Here is a 21,891-nt window from a genome sequence, read left to right on the forward strand (position 1 = left end):
TCAGGTAAAGAACTACGACTCAGGTAAAGAACTACGACTCAGGTAAAGAACTACGACTCAGGTAAAGAACTACGAGAACTACGACTCAGGTAAAGAACTACGAGAACTACGACTCAGGTAAAGAACTACGACTCAGGTAAAGAACTACGACTCAGGTAAAGAACTACGACTCAGGTAAAGAACTACGACTCAGGTAAAGAACTACGAGAACTACGACTCAGGTACCGGCGCCGGTTCTACACTAGAGATGCACCGATCAGGATTTTGAGGACCGATCTTTGATCTCCAATTATTAGGCTTTGCTAAAGCTTTAGCGATAGCATCCGCCGCGTGTGAGGAAACTCAGGGTTAGGGGTTGGATGTGACAGTAAATATTCTGGTAAAATTACAGCGTAACGCGGATCCAAGCAGCTAACGACGTTTAAACCCGACGTCTGCTACAACAGAAAGCAGCTGATTAGCAAAGCTTATAAATTCATTACCTTAGGATGTCGTTCTTTATTTTTCTTGCTGTCGTTTATAGGTTTCTCAGCCTTAGCTGCAGCCAACTTTGGCAAATCAATAAACTCCTTCATGTGAGAAACTTTCAAATGTCTTATCAGCTTCGTTGTGTTGAAATTCTTTAGTAACATTCCTCCTCGGGATTTCTCCTTTGCACCTTGAAAACTGCAAACTTGTTGTCCTTTTCAGACATTGTAAAACTCCCGAACCAGCGACGCCATTTTCACTGTTCATGTTTTGTAGAGACGGCCACGTCCCCTTAGCAGACCTGGGTCTGAGGGAACGCAGGTTTGTTGTTGTAAACGTTATCGGATCTGCTGCTTTTAACTATTATTTTCCGATCTCCGATAAAACCGATCGGTTGCCGATCGATCGGTGCATCTGTATTCTAGACTCGCTGCTGTGTTGAGTGTTGTGACGATTCGTTGCTGCGTTGCTGCGTTGCAGGCGCTGCAGCAGAAGGTGGTGACGCTGCTCAGTAACAGTTTTAATAACTCTAATCAATAACTTTAATGGTTTTAGAGCTGCAGGCGCTGCACGAGATGGTGCAGCAGAAGGTGGTGACGCTGCTCAGTAACTGTTTTAATAACTAATCAATAACACTAATGGTTTTAGAGCTGCAGGCGCTGCACGAGATGGTGCAGCAGAAGGTGGTGACGCTGCTCAGTAACAGTTTTAATAACATTAATGTTCCAGAGCTGCAGGCGCTGCACGAGATGGTGCAGCAGAAGGTGGTGACGCTGCTCAGTAACTGTTTTAATAACTAATCAATAACTCTAATGTTGCAGAGCTGCAGGCGCTGCACGAGATGGTGCAGCAGAAGGTGGTGACGCTGCTCAGTAACAGTTTTAATAACATTAATGTTCCAGAGCTGCAGGCGCTGCACGAGATGGTGCAGCAGAAGGTGGTGACGCTGCTCAGTAACTGTTTTAATAACTAATCAATAACTCTAATGTTGCAGAGCTGCAGGCGCTGCACGAGATGGTGCAGCAGAAGGTGGTGACGCTGCTCAGTAACAGTTTTAATAACTAATCAATAACTCTAATGGTTCCAGAGCTGCAGGCGCTGCACGAGATGGTGCAGCAGAAGGTGGTGACGCTGCTCAGCGACTCGGAGAACATCGTGAAACAGTCTCTGATGGAGAACGGCATCACGCGTCTCTGCGTGTTCTTCGGCCGGCAGAAAGCCAACGACGTGCTGCTGTCGCACATGATCACCTTCCTCAACGACAAGAACGACTGGCACCTGCGGGGAGCCTTCTTCGACAGCATCGTGGGTGAGAAACCGGGGCGTCCCGCAGGGCCTGGGCTCGGGCCCGGTTTCTTTTTTATCATTAGGGCCCGAGCACTTACAGTGCGAAGGCCCTAATGCATCTGTAGGAATTTTTATTCTTTCTTTTTCCGACTAAATGAGGGTCTTTTTTCCCCTAAACGTGCCCCAAAAGTCACCAGATTTTGCACCAAGCCAGGCCTGGTGATAAATGTGATATTTAATGGTTTGCATTAATGGGCGTGGCCTAACGGCTCAACAGCGCCCCCTAGAAAACTTTGTGCCTCAAGCCCCACAATACGGTTTGACGTACATGCACGAAAATCAGTACACACCTGTATCATGTCACAACTTAAAGGAGCTTGAGGCTCCTTTTAAGAAATGAGACTCTCTAGCGCCACCCTTCACCACGACGGCCGTTGGGGGTACTGCAGCCAACAGTGAAGCCGGCACGGGAGAACGGGGAGAACATGCATGCAGCGTCATGTGACGTCACATCCGCAGCCCAGCGCGGGAAATTCGGGACCGAATTGCAGCACATTTTGCAGCAACAGCCTGTTCAAGGCAAAGGAGAGATAAGGCTGAATTATGGTTCTGCGTCAAAACGACGCCGTGCCTACGGCGTGTGGTTTTTGTACACGCAGAGGACACGCCGTCACATGCGCCGTCACTGACCTGCACCTCCCGAAAATTGTAACTACGCGTCGAGGAGACGCAGACCACACGCAGACCGAGAGGGCTGTGATTGGTTCGTTTGAAAGCGAAGCATTTCCGGTTTCCGGTTTGAATCAGTAGTGAACTTCCAGGGCTTTTTTCTTCGTTTATGTGTGATTTTTTTTGTTTTTGTTTTTTGCACAATAGTTGTCCTTATCTCTTTGATTTACTGTGACCGGAAAAAGTCGGATAAACCATTCAGAAAAAGATCGCTAACTAGTGGCCGCGGGGGGTACTGCACCGCGACCAAATGGAGAGACGGAGAAGTCTGAAGGGTTCAGCACGGCGTCACGACTGCGCCGTGTGCTCTGCGTGTGTGTGACGCAGAACTGTAATTCAGCCTATACACTAGAGGAAACATTCTTTTTGGTTTGGAACGCTTCATCTGACATTATTACTAGAAAATTTAAAACTTGTACGAATTATTTTCATAAATTCTGCCTCAATCCGGCCTCAAGCTCCTTTAAAGAAAAGTCTCTTGGAGCCATGGCCGAAACCCAACAGGAAGTCGGCCATTTTGAATTAGATTGTGGAAATGTGGATTTCAAATCTTCTCTTCTTAGTGTTTTCAAATGATTAGTCATGCACTGCAATTTTGCAATGTCCTAGAATTCAAATTCTTTATTTGGGGACCTTTAGCAGATATGAGATTAAAATGCAATAAATTAGATTACCGTATTTTCTAGCCGCTACTTTTTTCATAGGTTTTGAACCATGCGGCTTATACAAAGGTGCGGCTATTCTGTGGATTTTTCTTCCACCGCTAGGGGGAGTGCTAACCGGAAATAGAATAAAAACTAAGACAAAATAAATGCAAAGAACAATACGCTACTTCTTCTTTAGCAGGTAGAAGTAGAAGCAGATTTCAAACAGATAAATAGATAAATAAATTCTGGTTATTTTCTCTTGGTTCTGTCCCGTTTTAATCTGCAAAGTTGCTGCCGTGTTAAAAGACGCTGTTAGGAAAGATTTATTTAGGTACAAACATGTACATCATTTACAGTTCAGAATCCTTCTGTACATGTAGTAAATATCTAATCTAACAACATAAATATCTGCGGCTTGCATATCTTTTTTTTTTTTTTAAATAGAGCGGATGCGGCTTATACAAAGGTGCGGCTTATAGTCCAGAAAATACGGTAATTAATTATAAATCCTGTAATTAATTAGATACATTTTTTTAATCTCCTGACAGCACTAGTATGTTCTGATGATTGGGATTTTTCGACGTACCAGCCACATTATTCCAAATAGCTTCCCAGTCCAGTTCCAGCCCCCTGGACCGGTTCCTGAGCTGGTCTCGGTTCCTGACGCGGTCTCTGTGGTTGCAGGCGTAGCGGCATACGTGGGCTGATCTTGTCTCTGTTGTGGTTGCAGGCGTGGCGGCCTACGTGGGCTGGCAGAGCTCGTCCATCCTGAAGCCGCTGCTGCAGCAGGGACTCAGCGACACGGAGGAGTTCGTCATATACAAGGCCCTGAACGCTCTGACCTGCATGTGCCAGCTGGGGCTGCTGCAGAAACCGCACATCTACGAGTTCGTCAGCGACATCGGTAAGAACCCACACATCTACGAGTTCATCAACATCGGTAAGAACCCGCACATCTACGAGTTCATCAGTGACATCGGTAAGAACCCGCACATCTACGAGTTCGTCAGTGACATCGGTAAGAACCCACACATCTACGAGTTCGTCAGCGACATCGGTAAGAACCCGCACATCTACGAGTTCGTCAGCGACATCGGTAAGAACCCGCACATCTACGAGTTCGTCAGTGACATCGGTAAGAACCCACACATCTACGAGTTCGTCAGCGACATCGGTAAGAACCCGCACATCTACGAGTTCATCAGTGACATCGGTAAGAACCCACACATCTACGAGTTCATCAACATCGGTAAGAACCCACACATCTACGAGTTCATCAGTGACATCGGTAAGAACCCACACATCTACGAGTTCATCAACATCGGTAAGAACCCACACATCTACGAGTTCATCAGTGACATCGGTAAGAACCCACACATCTACGAGTTCATCAACATCGGTAAGAACCCACACATCTACGAGTTCATCAACATCGGTAAGAACCCACACATCTACGAGTTCATCAACATCGGTAAGAACCCACACATCTACGAGTTCATCAACATCGGTAAGAACCCACACATCTACGAGTTCATCAACATCGGTAAGAAACCGCACATCTACGAGTTCGTCAGTGACATCGGTAAGAACCCACACATCTACGAGTTCGTCAGTGACATCGGTAAGACGCTCCGACACGGTGCTGCCGGCGTTGGTCTGGTGTTTAACCGAGCGAAGGTTTGGTCGTGATCCCTGCTGAGGGTCGGCCCGTTTTAACGGCCCGGGCCGGTTTTTATTGACGCCGCCTCGCGATTCTCGGCTCCGACTCGTGTCGGAACGGAGGACTCTGAACCACGAGTAGGGCTGGGCGATATATCGAGATTTTAATATATATCGATATATTTTCAAACACGATTGGGTACGAGACAATATCGTTTATATCGATTATTAAAAAAAAAAAATAATAAAATAATAATAATTTTTTTTTATGATTTTGTTATAGCTTATTTTGTGACAGATTGACTTGAATGTTTTATTTGAGATTGTCACAAATGTTTTGTTATTTGCACAACTGTCAACCTCAGTGGAAAAGTCTGCCTGTTACTGTCTACATTGTATTAATTACAGTGTATTTTAATTTAATTGTTATGCAGGAAAGGGATATTTGTTTTATTTTATTCAAGAAGCATTTTTATTCTATATATGCAGGCAGTTTATTTTTATTTCATTTGTATTATATATTTAGATATTGTGCAGACCTCTGTTAATAAAGGAACCTGTGTGAGTATCAACATTCAGCTAGAAAATATTGAGATATGACTTTTGGTCCATATCGCCCAGCCCTAACCACGAGTCAGTCTTTGAACCGCGTTGACCGGTCCGATTAAACAGAGTCCTGAGCGGTGAAGCAGCGTTCTGTTCTGCACATCGCCGTCGTGGCTGCAGGAAGGATCGGTCCAAACGGGCCGTTAGCGATGGAGGACAGGGGAAAGAGTTTCCTGTCGGTGCATCCTGACTCGCTGCCGTCGAGACGTGTTGATCTGAAATGTTTGATCCGCCGGTGTCGTCCGTCCTGGTCCGTCCTCTCAGCCTCTCCTCTCCCCCGCAGCTCCGTTCCTCTGCCACCCCAACCTGTGGATCCGCTACGGCGCCGTCGGCTTCATCACCGTGGTGGCTCAGCACCTGAACGTGGCCGACGTTTACTGCAAACTGATGCCGCACCTGAACGCCTTCCTGACGCAGCCCATCATCCAGGTGAGGCCCCGCCCCCTAGATCCAGGTTAGCCCCGCCCATCATCCAGGTGAGGCCCCGCCCCCTAGATCCAGGTTAGCCCCGCCCATCATCCAGGTGAGGCCCCGCCCCTAATACAGGTGAGGCCCCGCCCCTAATACAGGTGAGGCCCCGCCCCTAATACAGGTGAGGCCCCGCCCCTAATACAGGTGAGGCCCCGCCCCTAATACAGGTGAGGCCCCGCCCCTAATACAGGTTAGCCCCGCCCATCATCCAGTTGAGGCCCCGCCTCCTAGATCCAGGTTAGCCCCGCCCATCATCCAGGTGAGGCCCCGCCCCTAATACAGGTGAGGCCCCGCCCCTAATACAGGTGAGGCCCCGCCCCTAATACAGGTGAGGCCCCGCCCCTAATACAGGTGAGGCCCCGCCCCTAATACAGGTGAGGCCCCGCCCCTAATACAGGTGAGGCCCCGCCCCCTAATCCAGGTGAGGCCCCGCCCATCGTCCAGGTGAGGCCCCGCCCCCTAATCCAGGTGAGGCCCCGCCCCTCGTCCAGGCGAGGCCCCGCCCCTATTACAGGTTAGCCATCAACAATTATATTGCAAACAGACAGACTCAGTAATTTTTCGTCTGCCTTCAGTCTCTGGTTCATCAATGGCGACTCCAAACAGACGAATTTGTGATCAATTCCCGCCAAGCCGAGCTTCCAACTTCTCCAGGGTGTTATCCATCTTACCAATGAGCTCAAAGACGCCGCCAGCCTGAGATTCTGTTCAAGAATCACATCCAGCTTACGGCTTTGCTCCCCCAACGTTAAAGTCTGAGTGTTGATCACCTTGCTTGATCCTTCAGCCACGTCCGGCAGCTCTGAAAGAGCCAAAACAGCTGGCTAGCTGAGCTAGCCTATTGGCTGATCAGCGACATCTGAGGAGAAACTTGAGTAACTTGCAAGAAAAAGACGTCAGAATTCCTGATTAAAAAAAAAAAAATGAGAATAAAAGTTAGATACGACTAAATAGATAATGTTTTTGTGAGACGTCTCTCAGCTTGACGTCCTCCGTGTCCCAGATGGACCGGGAGCTGGTTCTGGTTCTGGTTCTGGTTCTGGTTCTGGTTCTGACATGTTCTCTGGTTCTCCAGATGGACCGGGAGCTGGTTCTGCTCAGCGTCCTGAAAGAGCCCGTCAGCCGCTCCATCTTCGACTACGCTCTGCGCTCCAAAGACATCGCTAGCTTGTTCCGGCACCTGCTGCTGCGGCAGAAGAAACGGGCCGGATCCATCCCAGAATGCCCGGCGCCGGACGACCCGGCCATCGCCCAGCTGCTCAAGAAGCTGCTGTCGCAGGTACGTGACCCCTGACCTCTGGTGACCTCTCACCTCTGGTGACCCCTAACTAGTGGTGGGTATTGGGAAGGACCTCACGCAGGGGTGATAGCGCTCCGGCGTCACGCCGGATTTCCGGCATACCGAGGTGTTTGCCAGAAAAAAATAAAAATAAAATCAGGTTTGCCGTTTATTTTTCTTATGACATGAATTTTTCATATACCGTAATACCGGTGAGTAGCGTACATGACGTTGGGAACGCCGCGCGGGGCGGAGGAACGTCGCGCCGCTGGACACTGTTTGTGTGGGGACTTCAGTGAGCAGAGCCGGCAGGGAAAAGTCAACAGTGCGGCGTGTCCGCGTGTAACTTAAATCTACCATGGCCCCAGCGTTAGGGCTCGGCCAAGTGAGGCTTTATTAATATATGGGCTTTATAAATGTATTAAGTATATGAGCGCGGAGTCGGCGAGGAGCACGAGCCGGGGCACAGTGAGTCGCGCTGTGAAGCCTGATTTATGGTTCCGCGTTAAATCGACGCAGAGCTTTCGCCGTAGGGTGCGCCGTAGTTCGCGTAACCCACGGCGTATGGCCTGCATTGGTGTAACGCGGAACCATAAATCAGCCTTAAACCACACCTGCAGCCCATCAGGAGGAGAGGTTAAAACAGCTGCGAGTTGTTCATTGCTGGTACGTTTTGTTAACTCTGAGAGATTTATTGGTTTGTTTGTTAGCTTGCTGGTGTTTTTTTTCTCTCTGGGAGTTATTTATGAAGAAGTTCCGTGTGAGCAGTATTCGAGTTGAGATGGGATGAGGGGTGATGTGATGGCACCCCCCGCCCCCGAAATAAAAACGGTCCAAATCATCCCCCCTGAAATAAAAACGGTCCAAATCATCCCCCCTGAAATAAAAAGGGTCCAAATCATCCCCCCTGAAATAAAAACGGTCCAAATCATCCCCCCCTGAAATAAAAACGGTCCAAATCATCCCCCCTGAAATAAAAAGGGTCCAAATCATCCCCCCTGAAATAAAAACGGTCCAAATCATCCCCCCCTGAAATAAAAACGGTCCAAATCATCCCCCCTGAAATAAAAACGGTCCAAATCATCCCCCCCTGAAATAAAAACGGTCCAAATCATCCCCCCCTGAAATAAAAACGGTCCAAATCATCCCCCCTGAAATAAAAACGGTCCAAATCATCCCCCCCCTGAAATAAAAACGGTCCAAATCATCCCCCCTGAAATAAAAACGGTCCAAATCATCCCCCCCTGAAATAAAAACGGTCCAAATCATCCCCCCTGAAATAAAAACGGTCCAAATCATCCCCCCTGAAATAAAAACGGTCCAAATCATCCCCCCTGAAATAAAAACGGTCCAAATCATCCCCCCCTGAAATAAAAACGGTCCAAATCATCCCCCCCTGAAATAAAAACGGTCCAAATCATCCCCCCTGAAATAAAAACGGTCCAAATCATCCCCCCTGTAAAACTGCCATCCCTCCTTTCCATCCCTTATGTCATTTCATCAATGAATGTGGTTTTACTGCTATTTCAACATTTAGAGTCATCACCAGAAAAATAACACCAGAAAAATAAGTTATTTGACAATGTTCACCTGTTTCAAGTAAATTTTCACTTGAAATAAGTAGAAAAATCTGCCAGTGGGACAAGATTTATCTTCTTATTACAAGCAAAAAAATCTTGTTCCACTGACAGATTTTCCTACTTATTTCAAGTGAAAATCTACTTGAAACAGACTGATTTATTGCTTGTGTAGTTGAAAAATACATGAGAACAGGACCTTGAAAAAAAATAATCACATATTAAATTGCAATCGTAATATTGAGGAAAAAAATCGCAATTAGATTATTTTCAAAAATCGTTCAGCCCTACATTAGAATCATAAGTGCTGCCACCTCATTGTAAACGGCATCATTTTGTGAGGCCATGCAAACCTGTATTTATACTAGTGTGGACATTAATGTTTTTCTACAATATTTCCTCCTCATGACAGTAAAATAGGCCATTCTAAGACAATTTACTGCAGCAATTCCTTTACAAATCATTAGAAAATGTGGTTAACACCCAGTTGTGCATGAAAAAAATAATACTGTGATATACCGTGAAACCGATATAATTTTGAAAAATACTGTGATATAAATTTTTGGTCATACCGCCCAGCACTACGTTCGCGTAGATCCGAGAGACGCTTTCACTCAAAACCACACCAGTAGCCATACTTAAGCTAATCGGTAATAGTGTAGGGGGTGGTCTTGGGTTTTGGCCAATCAGATTGATTCTAGCCTCGCGTCACCAGGCTCCAGGCTGTTAACCAAAATCACCAAAATAAATGTGTTCACCTATGTTGTTCAATTTACTCATTCTGTTTTCTATGGGCTGCATGTGGTGAGCTTGAACAACAGGACCATGGGTCAATTTACACCAGACTTACACTTTAGGAGGACAAAAAATGACAATTGTGTTGATCGGGGCATATATCTTGGCTTAGGGGCTCGCTTACCTCCCAGGGAAAAAAAGTTCAGGCTCAGGATTTTTTTTTACTATCACCCCTGCCTCACGATACGATACACATTGCGATATCCAGATTATGCGATATATCCCGATTATTATATTCTACATAGTTCACCGAAAATTTTAAAAATGCATTACACATCTTAAAATCCAAGTTGTATATATGTACATCAGATGATAGTGATCATTCATTGGACAGACTGAGTCAAAACAATGTAATTCAAACTTTCCATTTTAATATGCAACATATTAGCATGAAAAAACACAATGAAACACAATGAAAAGTGCAGTGTGTGCATTATTCTTAGAAACAAAATACTCAAAATAAAATGCAGTGTCTCACCCACACTGAAATCACAAAATAAAGTGCAGCTAGGGGTGGGCAGAAATATTGATACAGCAATATATCGCGATACATACATTGAATATCGATATCGTATCGGGAGACTATGTATCGCAATATATCGCCGTATCGATATTTTTGCCCACCCCTACCCCTGACCTCTGGTGACCTCTGGTGACCTCTGACCTCTGGTGACCTGTGACCTCTGTGACTCCTTCCTCCTCCTCCTCTTTTTCGACCTCTGACCCCCCCTGACCTCTGCTGACCTCTCTGACCTGCAGGGCATGACGGAGGCGGAGGAGGACCAGCTCCTGGCTCTGAAGGACTTCATGCTGAAGTCCAGCCGGGCCAAGGCGTCCATGGGGGAGCAGAACCAGCTGGGGGGGGAGAACCAGGCCGGGGGGGTCCTGGACCTGGTCCAGCTGGGCCTGCCGGGCCGGCAGGTGGACCTGGTGAAGGCCCGGCCCGACACCGACGACAAGAGAGGTAGGAGAGGGGGCTAAGCTAGCATTGACTAGCATTAACTAGCCTCAGCTAGCCTTAACCAGAGCGATGGATAAAACAGAGTGGCGACAACTTTTGTTCTCGCCGCCAGAGCGGTCACGTGGTTCATGGAGGCCCCGCGAGTTCCAAAACAAAGCCGCGCTGTCATGTTCGTCTATGGGACAGACAGCAGTGAGCTCGTTTTTGAACGGTAAATATTAAAATAAACCGTACACAAGTACATTTGCAGCTGATAATGAATCACTGGGAATATATCAATGTCAGTTACGTGTATTGAATGGCTGGATCACAACTAAAAGCCTAATTAGACAAGCTTTTCTGTGTTATTTGGGGGGAGGGAAAACTTCACTTCTTGGATTGCAGAAAAATTAACAACTGAACTGTAATCTGGTGCAATGTATCTCTTGTGTAGCTACATGAGATTAATGTAAGCGATTTATTAAGAGCAAGTTATATCTGTGAGAACAAGTAAAATAATTAAAAGACAATGTATGAAGGCGCTTACATCACAGAAAAATATGTTTGTATGTATATGTAATCAGTGTAATAATAATAATACATTTTATTTGTAAAGCACTTTTCATTTATTAAAGATTCTTGCATTGATCCAAGTGTGCAGATCCTCTTTTTTTTACATAAAGCACTTTTCATAAAATAATCTTAAAGTGCTAACATAAACAAAGGGAATAAAATCAAGACACATAAAAGACCAGGAGTAAAAAGCATAAAAAAATCTATAAAAGACCAGGGAAAGCCTTCCTGAACAAAACAGTTTTAAGCCCCTTTTTAAAAGGTGTCCAGTGTGTTTGACCCACTCTGACCTCTCCAAAGGGGAACAATTTGAAAAAAAGAGGCATATCTGGTGTAAAAGTTGGCCCTATTACAATATCCTTTAGCAATATCCTCTGTGCACATCAACCAAACCTGTGGGAGACAGAAAGAAGAGTGAGAAAAAGTAATCTAGCATTCGAGCATTCACTAAATTCACCATCTCAATTACTATATATTCATCAGTGGAAACAAAATAAAAGTTTTAATTAAATATATACACCACTACAAAGTATTCACCTACACTGTGTGGACAATTTGTTAAGCAAGTTGTATTTTTTAGGTTTTATTTTATTATTTAACAACTGCAGTGCTCTCAGTCAATCAGAAATGTTAATAATAATAATAATCAAGGTGACATCTGACAAGCTTTTTTTTTTTTTTTTTACATTTATTATTGTATGTAGAACAGTGATCATACCATGGTTGGCTGTGCAGCATTTGGGTGCACAAAATTATTTTGCTGCTCATGTAATTTATAGCTACCCCCCTTGTGGAGTCTATTGACAGCAGAAACTTCACAAGGCTCGTTCAGGATTACCTTTAAAATAATTAAACTCAACATCCCATATAATAATAAATAATAATAATAAAACTTTATTTGTATAGCACATTTCATACAATAATTGTAGCTCAAAGTGCTTTACATCAATAATAAGGCAAACAGCAAGTGCAGTTTAAATAAAGAGAAAGGTATAAAATAACAATCAACATCATATCAGATCCTAGTGTTCTAATAGGTTACTTGAATTACCATAATCTCATTACGGAGTATAAATAGTGACAGTTAAAAAAATGTAAAGTATATAATGTAAAAATAAAAACATGTAATTTATTTTTTTTTAAATCAGAGGTTAACAATAGTCTATAATTAATTCAGTGGTAACCGGTGATCTACTGCCGCAGTGTTTAAACCACTGTGCAATGTTTTGGCCTATTAAATGTATGAATTTAAAAATTGGAAAAAAAATAATATCTAACATAAAAGGGGTCTCTGATATAATAACTACACATAATGACTTAAAATTGGTCGGTATTTCATCGGCTTACCTCAGGAGTTTCTCGACGTGCGGCCACTGAAATCAACGGGATCCAACGGGATCGACGCCACTTATGGAACTACAGAGGGCTCCATAACCCGGAAGTGCGGGTTACAACGGAGTCCTATGGAACTGTCGCCACTCTGTTTTATCCATCGCTCTGGCCTTAACTAGCCTCAGCTAGGTGTGTAAACTAGGAGTGGGGCCCTGGCCCCGCCCCCTGACCTCTGACCCCTGACCCCTCTCTCTCTCCAGCCAGGAAACACACCAAGCAGGACTCCACCATGAACGAGGAGTGGAAGAGCATGTTCGGGTCCCAGGAGCCGCCGGCCTCCGCGTCAAACACGGTAAGCCCCGCCCACGGTTAACTCCCCTCCTACTCACGGTAACACCCCCCCAAACCCTCCCCCCCAGCATGTCTTGGGTCTCCTTTGAGCTCCCCCTCCCCCCGTTGTGATGCTAACCGCCGTTGTCGCAGGGGCGTCAATTGGGTATAAGGTCCGGCAGCCGCCACAGCTCGGCTTCAAGGGGAAATGTAAATGTTTGTTTTTTAAATACATTTAAGGAATTACTGTGTGTCCATTTGTATTGATTATTCTATTACTTAATACATATAGAATAACTAAAAATGCAAATCAGAACATGATCAATTTCATTAGTTATTATACACTGCAAAAACTCAAAATCTTAACAAGAATATTTGTCTTATTTCTAGTTAAAATGTCTAATTTTTAGTCAAAAAAAATCTCATTATATTTAAGACAAGATTCAAAAACAACCATTTTCACCTGTTTCAAGTAGATTTTCACTTGAAATAAGTAGAAAAATCTGCCAGTGGGACAAGATTTTTTTGCTTGTAATAAGAAGATAAATCTTGTTCCACTGGCAGATTTTTCTACTTATTTCAAGTGAAAATTTACTTGAAACAGGTGAAAATGTCAAATAACAAGTTATTTTTCTGGTAATGACTCTTGTTTTAAGTGTAATGAGATTTAGCGTCAACTGAATTGACGCCACTGCGTTGTCGTCGCCCTGCAGCCGACCAATAAAGGTTTTTTGTGTGCAGGCGGCGGACGGCCCGGCGGGGCAGCTGAAGAAGACGTCGGTGGCGGCGGCGCCGGCGCTGCAGTCGGCGGCTAGCGGCGGCGGCGGCTACCAGCGGCGCATCAACACCTGCAAGGCGGAGCTGCAGCAGCTGGTGCAGCAGAAGAGGGAGCAGTGCAGCGCCGAGCGCATGGCCAAGCAGATGATGGAGAGCGCCGAGTGGGAGAGCCGGCCCCCCCCGCCAGGTAGGCCCCGCCCCCTGTTGGGTAGGCCCCGCCCCTGCTAGTTAGGCCCCGCCCCTGCTAGCTAAGCCCCGCCCCCACCTCGCCCTCATCGCCCCCCCTCTCCTTCCAGGGTGGCACCCTAAGGGGCTGCTGGTCGCCCACCTGCACGAGCACAAGGCCGCCGTCAACCGCATCCGCGTTTCGGACGAACACGCCATCTTCGCCACGGCGTCTAACGACGGATCGGTGAAGGTCTGGGACAGTCAGAAGATGGAGGGAAAAACCACCACCACCCGGTGAGGAAACTTTGAGGAAAATAAACTTTTTTGTAGGACTTTGTTTGATACAATAGATGCATAAATGTAATTGCGAAGAACAGCCCTCAGCAGTGATATAATGGATACACGGCCTGTCCTGATGTGCAGTACAGTAGTACTTAAATAATCCCCCCAAACTAACGTTGGGTCAGTGGGGGGTTCTGGGGCCTCATTTAAAATGGACTGCGTAGGATTCATACTAAAAGTGCACGTACGCTCAAAAGCCGAAAATGCCGGGCGCAAAAAAAAATCCGGATCAATAAAACCGCGTGCACGCAGACTTCCACGTAAGGTTCTCTTTATAAATCACAGTCCAGCTGGAAGGCTGCGCACGTGAATCCGCCTGGTATCCCCGCCCTCTACACGCCCACTTTCTACCGAAAATTGAATCATTTTGCATATGAATGAACCGGCTGAGCATGCGCAGTGGCTTCCTGCAACCTGTTTGGCTTCAGAATGAATGAATGAACGTGTCGAGCCACCGTGCCACTGAATTTCACTGAGATCTGAGATCTAGATGTTGTTGATGAGGAGGAGGACAGGAAAACCACATTATTTTGTGGTCACAGTAAAAGTAGAAAAATAAATAGTATAAAATAAAGCGAGTGAGGGGCAGCACGCCGTTGCTGCGCTAAACGCCGTGAGTTCCCCGGCGCAACAGGGGGACACACGTCCCCCCGTCTTTTCAAAATCATGTTTATTTTCCCCTTACTTTTTACAGTTTAAAAACTAACGGTAGGCTCAGCCTTAAATTGCAAATTATCAAGACACTGTATGAAAGCGATACAAGAACGGCCCCGCAGCCCCGCTCCCCCTCCTCCAGCAGAGGAGGCTGCAGCTCCAGCAGCAGCAGAGTCCTGACTGACTGAGCTTCACACACAGAGGAACACGATCAGCGCTATATTATTTTATTATTTTATTATTTTAAGCCTGACATATGTTGTGATATGTGATGACATTATTAAGAGTATGACATGAATCTGGCTTCATTTCACCACCTCACAGCCTGCGTCGCCAGTTCCCCGTGTCTTAAGTTAATTCTTACGGGAGGGTCCTAGTTGCCGTAAAGATACGCAGATTTTTCGGTTAGTTTTTTCTTTTTAGATCCGAGGATTTGCGTAGAAAGCGGCTTCCGCAACTTTCAGGCGCTTTTTCTGCGCAAGCAAGCTTTATAGATGAGGCCCCAGGTCCTTAAAGGTATTGTGACATGAAAAACACATTTTTCTTGATTTTTTGTGTTTTGTTGGGTGTCTTGACATCAATTACACCCAAAAAACAACGAACTTTTAACATTCAGTGTATTGTGTGCTTTCTGGGATTTTCCGCATAACTATGCAAAAACGGCGCATGTGGTTTGGTGGCGGATCGTTACGTAACGATCCGCTAAATCACCGCCCCCTCCACCCAGCTCCCTGTCTCCTCTCCTCTCCAGCGCACCATAAAGGCTGATTTATGGTTCCGCGTTACACCGACGCAGAACCTACGGCGTATGCTCTGCGTCGATTTAACGCGGAACCATAAATCAGGCTTAACACGGAGCTGTTTAGAGCCTCTTCTGTTCTAATCACCGGAGGAAAACTGCTAAGAAGACCCGCGGCCACTGACTGGACTTAAGACAAGGGGACACTTTATTTACATGCCTTTATTTTTATGATTGTTTGCGGTGGACTGTCTGCTTCGCCCTGCTGCTTTTCCGTGCATGCTTCGCCTGTCGCTCCCGGCTTAACTCTCCGACGCCGCTGTGAGCGTATTGCTTGCGGGGAGCTGCGGTCCCGGTCCTCTGGTCCCGGTTGGACTTCATCCCCGGGCTGTAGTCGCCCTGTCTGGGCTGTGTGTGTGGGTGTTTGTGGTCGGTGTGCGCGCGTGTGTGTGGAGACGCCAGCAGAAGTGTGTAGCGGTTGGTTGGAGGGGGTTTGGAGGAGGAGCGGGGCAATGATTGACAGGAAAGGGGAAAAGGACGCGTTTTTCACGGCGCAAAAAAACAGTGTAATAAAAAGGACAGAATGGAGTACTAGAGTGAAGTTTTTCTTGTTACACTCTTTTAGACACATTTAAGGGATGTTGGCCAAGACTTTTAATAGTGTTAAAAGCATGTTAAAAATGATGTCACAATACCTTTAAAAAGTCTTAGATTCCACTTTCCTAAAATAAGACCTTTAAATGTCTTAATTGGTCTTAAATTTCAATCCAAGGGTCTTAATTTGCGGAGGAAACTCATCTCGGCCGCTTGTATCAGCGATCTTGTCCTTTCGGTCACTACCCAAAGTTCATGACCATAGGTGAGGGGAGGGGCGTAGATTGACCGGTAAATCGAGAGCTTCGCCTTTCGACTTGGTCAAATACAGGATTACAAAAGTAATCTGTAACAATTCGTACGGTGAATTAAACCAATTTGACAATTCTACACCACAATGCCAGTTTCCAGGTCTTATTCACACAACTGACGAGAATTACGTTTCTATACGGTCAAAACGTACAAAGACCTGGTCAAATACAGGATTACAAAGTAATCTGTGCCGATTCGTGCGGTGAATTAAACCAATTTGACAATTCTACATCAAACTGTCTGCATTCAGGGCTTATCCATAACTTTGCTAGGTTTTCAAAAAGTATTTAAGAGTACGCTTAAATAACAAATAGAATGAAATGAAATGTTCTTAACCAGTGTGCCGTTTCTCCAGGGTGACTTTTTCCTCCCGGAAAGAAGTTAATTGGTCTTAATTGGGGCGATAGAATCAATTACAGTCATAACATTGGAACTGAAACTGTTAACAAGGTGTTGTGCCACACAGGTTAGCTTGGCTGTCCAGTTATCGAAGGCTATTCATAATTTTATTCATAATTATTAATAATTAATAAAGTCGACTATTTATCAAATTGAATGATCAAAATGATAATAATTCTCGTATGGGGCACCACCCCGGGGCCCTAATCCAGGGAAATGATAACTTTTACAGCAGAAAATCAGTCTCAAATAGGGATTCTCCACCAGAACAGTAAGAGCTGTTATTACTGGTGAATAATGTTGAAGGCGTGCAGTTCGAGCACAGAGCACTTGTAGTGGCTATTTGTCCTCCAGGTGAATTATAACAAAATAAATAAATACATCAAAATATTCAACTCAAAGTATCAAACTATAATAATCAAACGGCCACTGAGACACCTAGGGAGTGGATTTACGCAGGATACAGAAAGTCCATTGTCCAGGCAAAAAATAAAGTTTCCAGAGGTTTATTTTCCTGCAAACAAACGAGCAAAGATCTCTGACGCCTCTCTTGCCCTGGTAAAAAACCATCTGCCCTCCCAGGTGCCTGGCTCACCTGTGTCTGCCAACCCATATATATAATCTCACCTGGTGCGCTCCAGCTACCCAGTACCTTCAAAATAAAACATGGTTAAGTAACAAAATAAACTTAATCAATACTAAATATCATAAACAAATTAAAAGTGTATTCCCAAAACTAGACCACAAAAACTAACTAAATAATAAATGAATTAAATAATACAAAAGTGACAAATAGCTCCTACAGCACTGTCAAACAATCAGACCAAAATTGCATGAAACAACAACAACCACTCATTAAAAATCAATCAGAATTTATTTACATTTACGGGTATCAAAGCAGATGTAAATAAATACCCAAATAATAATATATATAACCAGAAAACATCAATAGAAATGAAATGAAACTTAAATGCATGGAATGAAAAAGAAATCAAAGCAGTAATAAAGATGATAAAGAACATCTACAGTTCAAAACTGGCTGCAGTTTTTAAAGATGGCGGCGCTTCTGTGGTTCTGATGGATCAGTATGTGGTTCTGGTTCTGATGGATCAGTATGTGGTTCTGATGGATCAGTATGTGGTTCTGATGGATCAGTATGTGGTTCTGATGGATCAGTATGTGGTTCTGGTTCTGATGGATCAGTATGTGGTTCTGATGGATCAGTATGTGGTTCTGGTTCTGATGGATCAGTATGTGGTTCTGGTTCTGATGGATCAGTATGTGGTTCTGATGGATCAGTATGTGGTTCTGATGGATCAGTATGTGGTTCTGGTTCTGATGGATCAGTATGTGGTTCTGGTTCTGATGGATCAGTATGTGGTTCTGGTTCTGATGGATCAGTATGTGGTTCTGATGGATCAGTATGTGGTTCTGGTTCTGATGGATCAGTATGTGGTTCTGATGGATCAGTATGTGGTTCTGGTTCTGATGGATCAGTATGTGGTTCTGATGGATCAGTATGTGGTTCTGGTTCTGATGGATCAGTATGTGGTTCTGGTTCTGATGGATCAGTATGTGGTTCTGGTTCTGATGGATCAGTATGTGGTTCTGATGGATCAGTATGTGGTTCTGGTTCTGATGGATCAGTATGTGGTTCTGGTTCTGATGGATCAGTATGTGGTTCTGATGGATCAGTATGTGGTTCTGATGGATCAGTATGTGGTTCTGATGGATCAGTATGTGGTTCTGATGGATCAGTATGTGGTTCTGATGGATCAGTATGTGGTTCTGGTGAATTTTGAGAAAAAAGTCGAGAAAAGTCAAAATTTTAAGAAAAAAGACAAAATTTTGAAAAAAAAAGTAGAGAAAAGTAAAGTGCAAGTGTCTATGTAAAGTGTCACAGCTATAAAGTGCAGAGTAGAGGTATAAAGTACGTGGTGCATGGGGTTATGGACTTAAGAAAGAATAGAAAGATAAATAAACAAAAAAAAACAAAACAAAAAAAAAATAAAAAAAAAATAATAATAATAATTAAAAAAACAAAAAAACAACAACAAGGGGTGTAGTAGGTGGAAAGGGGTTGCAGCTGCAAAACCGGGTCATGCTATTGTTTTAGATGTGGTGTCGAAGAATTGATTTTAGTATTTAGTCATTGTACTGTGGGAATGGGGAGAAAAGAAAAAAAAACAATACATGCATTAACTAAAGGAGAGGTAGTAGTAATAACAGTAAGACAGTACTACAGCGGTTACGTCAAACATGGTCACAAGTTTGTCTGTGTTACAACCATTTTTCACCGTGTGGTTCTGGTGGATCATCATCTGGTTCTGGTCCCCAGGTCGGTCCTGTAGACGGGTTCATCATGTGGTTCTGGTTCTGGTTCTGTTCCAGGTCCGTCCTCACCTACTCCCGGATCGGGGGCCACGTGAAGACGCTCTCCTTCTGCCAGGGCTCTCACTACCTGGCCGTGGCCTCGGACAACGGAGCCGTGCAGCTGCTGGCGGTGGAGGCCAACAAGCCGCCCAAGTCGCCCAAGGTGCAGCCCTACCAGAGCAGGTGAGACCAAGGTGCAGGTGCAGCCCTACCAGAGCAGGTGAGACCCCCAAGGTGCAGGTGAGACCACCAAGATGCAGGTGAGACCACCAAGGTGCAGGTCTTCTTCTTCTTCTCTTCTATATATATATCGATATATTTTCAAACGCGATATGGTACGAAACGATATCATTTATATCGATTTTAAAAAAACATTTAATTGTTATGCAGGAAAGGGATATTTGTTTTATTTTATTCAAGAAGCATTTTTATTCTATATATGCAGGCAGTTTATTTTTATTTCATTAGTTTTATACATGTTGATATTGTGCAGACCTCTGTTAATAAAGGAACCTGTGTGACATTTGGCACGAGGCTTTGTATTAAAACTGACTGTTTTTTTAAGAAATGAAGCTAACAGAGATGCTAACAGAGAAGCTAACAGAGATGCTAACAGAGATGCTAACAGAGATGCTAACAGAGATGCTAGGCTATAATGCTTTGGGGGAAACCCAAATTATGGCACAGAAAAAATATGGATATATATCGAGTATCAACATTTAGCTAGAAAATATCGAGATATGACTTTTGGTCCATATCGCCCAGCCCTAGGTCCCCGTCATGCTAACGGTTCCCCGTCATGCTAACGGTTCTCCTGTCTGGTTCCAGGGCCCTGGACCTGCAGCAGGACGGCTGTGCGGTCGACCTGCACCACTTCAACTCGGGGAACCAGTCGGTGTTAGCGTACGCTACCGTCAACGGCTCCCTGGTGGGCTGGGACGTTCGCTGCAACGCTAACGCCTGGACGCTACGACACGACCTGCGGCTCGGACTCATCACGTCCTTCAGCGTGGACATGCACCAGTGCTGGCTCTGCCTAGGTACCGGTACCAGAACCAGAACCAGAACCAGGTTTACACAGACATGCACCAGTGCTGGCTCTGCCTAGGTACCAGAACCAGAACCAGAACCAGGTTTACACAGACATGCACCAGTGCTGGCTCTGCCTAGGTACCGGTCCAGAACCAGGAGTCGGATTCACCAATATGTTCTTAAGAACGATCTTAAGAAATGTCTTAAGATCTAAAATTAAGAAGTTCATAAGAAAGTTCTTAAGTGCAATTCCTCAATATTTTCTTAAGAACCGTCTTAAGAACTGTCATTTCTTACAAATTTCTTATTTTTCCTACTTAAGAACTTCTTAAAATATGTCATTGCATTGCACGCACCAACAAACAATTAATGTGCAAAAAAAATACTATTGGGGAAAATTAATAATAATTGACTACCACGCTAATTAACATGCTAACAAACAGTTAACAGGCTCTTTGTGTAATTAATTACAAAGTATATCCTCAAACTATGACCTACTAGTCTAAACTTGTCTAAAATGTGTTGAAAAAGGTGAAATTAGAGTCTTACTATTATTATTATTATTACCTTTTCACAGAAGACATTTTAACAGGTCAAGGTTGTCTTAAAGTTAAGAAAAAAGTCAAGAACAAATTTGAGAACTTTTATTTCAAGAATACCATTTATTCTTAAGTTTTTTCTTAAGAAGAAAGTTGAGAAAATACTTAACTTTTTTGGAGAATATGACTTCTTCTCTTTTTTCTTCTTAAGACTGAACTTAAGAAGAAAATTACACTTAAGAAGATTTTTTTTTCTTAAGAATGTTTTGTGAATCCGGCCCCAGGTTTACACGGATATCTGGGTTTTAAACCAATACCGTATTGGCCTGAATATCAGACGGTGTTTTCTGCAGTGAAATGAGACTGAAAAAGTGTTGGTCGTCTTCCATTCAGGTCTAAACGTTACACCTTCACAACGCTAGATGGAGCCAGATATCTGTAAATGCTGAACTGAACTCCCCAGGTCAAGGTGATACGGAAGATATCAGGGCCATGCAGGAGAAAAATACAAATATTTTAGTCAAAATGTCGAGAAAAAAAGGCGAAATTTCTATAGGCCTCATAGATGAACTGGTGAAACTTCAGAATCGGCTTCAGTAACAAAGAAATTCTTTCTCTTTTAGCTCATAAAGACGGTGTAGTTATCAGTATTAGGTCTTTGAAGAGACTGTGCCGAAAACTGCGTCTGTTGGACCAGAGACTAAAGGCAGACGGAAAATTACTGAGTCTGTTTTCAATATAATTGTTGATTCTATAATCTGGCCTTGACAGGACGGTTTTGGCCGATCCCTCTGGTCACAATCTCCCTGGTGGAATGTAAACAAGGTGACTCTGCCCCCACTAGCCCTCCCCTCTCAGGAACATCTGTGGACCTGTTTCAGAACTGACCGGGCCGTCTGATAACATCAAGGACATTGGCTGAGAGCAGCTCTGGGTGAAGTTCACGGACTTACCGCTCACACACACACTTACTGATAACCACCTCCCTCAACTCACCGCCTTCCCGGCCCCCCCCTCTTATCAGCCCCCCCAACGCAGTCTCCGGGTTTCGAGTGCCACGAAGACGCGGCGATCACTTGGATGAACTGTGGAATTTGGTGTTCAAAAAGTCTTTTTTCAAACTTGATTCTTGAAGAAGAGGGTCGTCTTATAATCAGGGTCGTCTTATATTCGGGCCGATACGGTAAATAAATGTGAGGTTTTAGCGCCTGAACCTGATTCCATCCTGAGGAGATTCCAGATCAACATTCTCAACATTCTCCTCTCTGC

General features: G+C 44.5%; 1 protein-coding gene across 4 annotated transcripts in view; it reads left to right on the forward strand.

Annotated features, from left to right (window-relative positions):
* LOC133440530 (phosphoinositide 3-kinase regulatory subunit 4-like) overlaps window positions 1–21,891 on the forward strand; it is a 43,938-nt gene that overhangs the window by 17,455 nt on the left and 4,592 nt on the right. For all 4 annotated transcript variants that reach the window (XM_061717806.1, XM_061717807.1, XM_061717808.1 and 1 more), the window contains 10 exons: window positions 1,556–1,777; window positions 3,862–4,035; window positions 5,680–5,825; window positions 6,943–7,146; window positions 10,278–10,482; window positions 12,624–12,715; window positions 13,435–13,657; window positions 13,767–13,932; window positions 19,070–19,234; window positions 19,880–20,091. In XM_061717806.1, the coding sequence (XP_061573790.1) occupies window positions 1,556–1,777; window positions 3,862–4,035; window positions 5,680–5,825; window positions 6,943–7,146; window positions 10,278–10,482; window positions 12,624–12,715; window positions 13,435–13,657; window positions 13,767–13,932; window positions 19,070–19,234; window positions 19,880–20,091 (1,809 nt within the window). The remainder of the gene's footprint in view (window positions 1–1,555; window positions 1,778–3,861; window positions 4,036–5,679; window positions 5,826–6,942; window positions 7,147–10,277; window positions 10,483–12,623; window positions 12,716–13,434; window positions 13,658–13,766; window positions 13,933–19,069; window positions 19,235–19,879; window positions 20,092–21,891) is intronic.

Source organism: Cololabis saira, chromosome 3 (genome assembly GCF_033807715.1).
Source record: "Cololabis saira isolate AMF1-May2022 chromosome 3, fColSai1.1, whole genome shotgun sequence".
Classification (NCBI taxonomy): domain Eukaryota; kingdom Metazoa; phylum Chordata; class Actinopteri; order Beloniformes; family Belonidae; genus Cololabis; species Cololabis saira.